We start from the raw sequence: 1,336 nt of genomic DNA, 5'->3' as shown, positions 1-1,336 counted from the left end.
TTGCCCTTGAGGGTTGCCCAGGGCTGTGCCAGGCTGCCCAGGGCAGTGGTGGAGTCCCCACCCCTGGAGGGGTTTCCAAGCTGTGGAGATGTGGTGGGAGGGACACGGGGCAGTGGGGACCTGGCAGTGCTGGGGGAAGTGTTGGATTCAACTTTAAAGGTGTTTTCCAACCAAAATGATGCTGTGATCCTATGACCTAAGACCTTTGTGGTGCTTTCCCAGCTCCCCCTCCACAGAGAGGAACTCAGCAGGGCAACCTCCCCTCTGACCACAGGCAGCATGGTTCCCCAGAGCCCTCTGCTTCAGCCCAACCCAGCTGATGCTCCTGAGACTCCAGGGAGAGAGGTGGAGCAAATCCCCTGCCTGTGGTGGGGAGGGGGGAGGGGAGCCGGGACAGCAGCTTCCATCCCAAGGCAGGGCTGTGCCTACAGCCACCACCTCCCCAGGGTGACAGGGCCCCGCCCCTCCCGGGGGTCCCTGCGGAGCTGAGGGGGAGGTGACAGGCTGGCTGGCTGTCCCCATGTCCCCACAGCTCTGTGCTCACCTCCTTCTCCAGCTCCAGCTCCGAGTCTGAGGAGGACGGGGCCTTGGCGCGGCCTTTCCGACCCTTCTTGGCTTCGTCCTCGGCGCTGCTGTCCGAGTCCGAGCGCGCCTCCTCGCCCTTCTCTGCCTTCTCCTTCCTCCTCTCCTTCTCCTCCTTCTCCTGCTCCCGGAGCCGACGGATCTCCTCCTCCTGCTCCCTCTTCCTCTTCTCCTCCAGCTCCCGCCGCCGCTCCTCGTCTCGCCTCTTCCACTCGCTGATGCGGTCCACATCGCTGGAGCTGTCGCTGCCGGGCACAGGGCAGGCTCAGACCCCTCCCCACCGTGAGGAGGGGACCCTCCAGCCCAGCCCAGGGGGTGCTGGTGTCCCAGCAGACCTCACCTGTCGCTGCTGGAGCTGGTCGGGACACGCTCGGGCTTTGGCTTCCTGCCGCGGGGCTTGGGAGGGGGTTTCTCAGCTGGGAGAAAAGGGGGAGAGGCTCAGCAGGAGCTCTGGTTGTCCCTCTGCTAGAACAGCAGAAGGTGACCACCACACCAGGAGACCCCAGAGGCTCGGGAGCCCCCAGCCCAACGTGCTCCCCAGTGCCCTGAGGGAGCAGGAGCAGCCCAGCAGTGGTGGGAGCCCCTGGGTGCTACCTGGCTTCCTGCCCCTCGGGGCCTTCTTCACAGACACCTCCGAGTCTGAGTCTGAGTTGGAGTCTGACTTGGTCATGTCCACGGCCGTGTTCCCCATTTCTGAATCCGAGTCCACTTTGGAGTCTGAGTCAGAGCCAGAGTCCACTTTCTGCAGGCACAG

At 64.4% G+C, this 1,336-nt stretch overlaps 1 protein-coding gene across 1 annotated transcript in view; it reads right to left on the bottom strand.

Annotated features, from left to right (window-relative positions):
- LOC103780629 (hepatoma-derived growth factor-related protein 2) overlaps positions 1-1,336 on the bottom strand; it is a gene marked incomplete at both ends in the record, with an annotated part of 5,296 nt that overhangs the window by 2,810 nt on the left and 1,150 nt on the right. The window contains 3 exons of the mRNA XM_008948319.1: positions 545-827; positions 923-998; positions 1,177-1,324. Of these exons, the coding sequence (XP_008946567.1) occupies positions 545-827; positions 923-998; positions 1,177-1,324 (507 nt within the window). The remainder of the gene's footprint in view (positions 1-544; positions 828-922; positions 999-1,176; positions 1,325-1,336) is intronic.

The sequence above is a fragment of the Merops nubicus genome, unplaced genomic scaffold (assembly GCF_000691845.1).
Source record: "Merops nubicus isolate BGI_N331 unplaced genomic scaffold, ASM69184v1 scaffold32819, whole genome shotgun sequence".
Classification (NCBI taxonomy): Eukaryota; Metazoa; Chordata; class Aves; order Coraciiformes; family Meropidae; genus Merops; species Merops nubicus.
The sequence above is the reverse complement of the archived record's forward strand: the minus strand, read 5'-3'. Positions and strand labels throughout refer to the sequence as shown.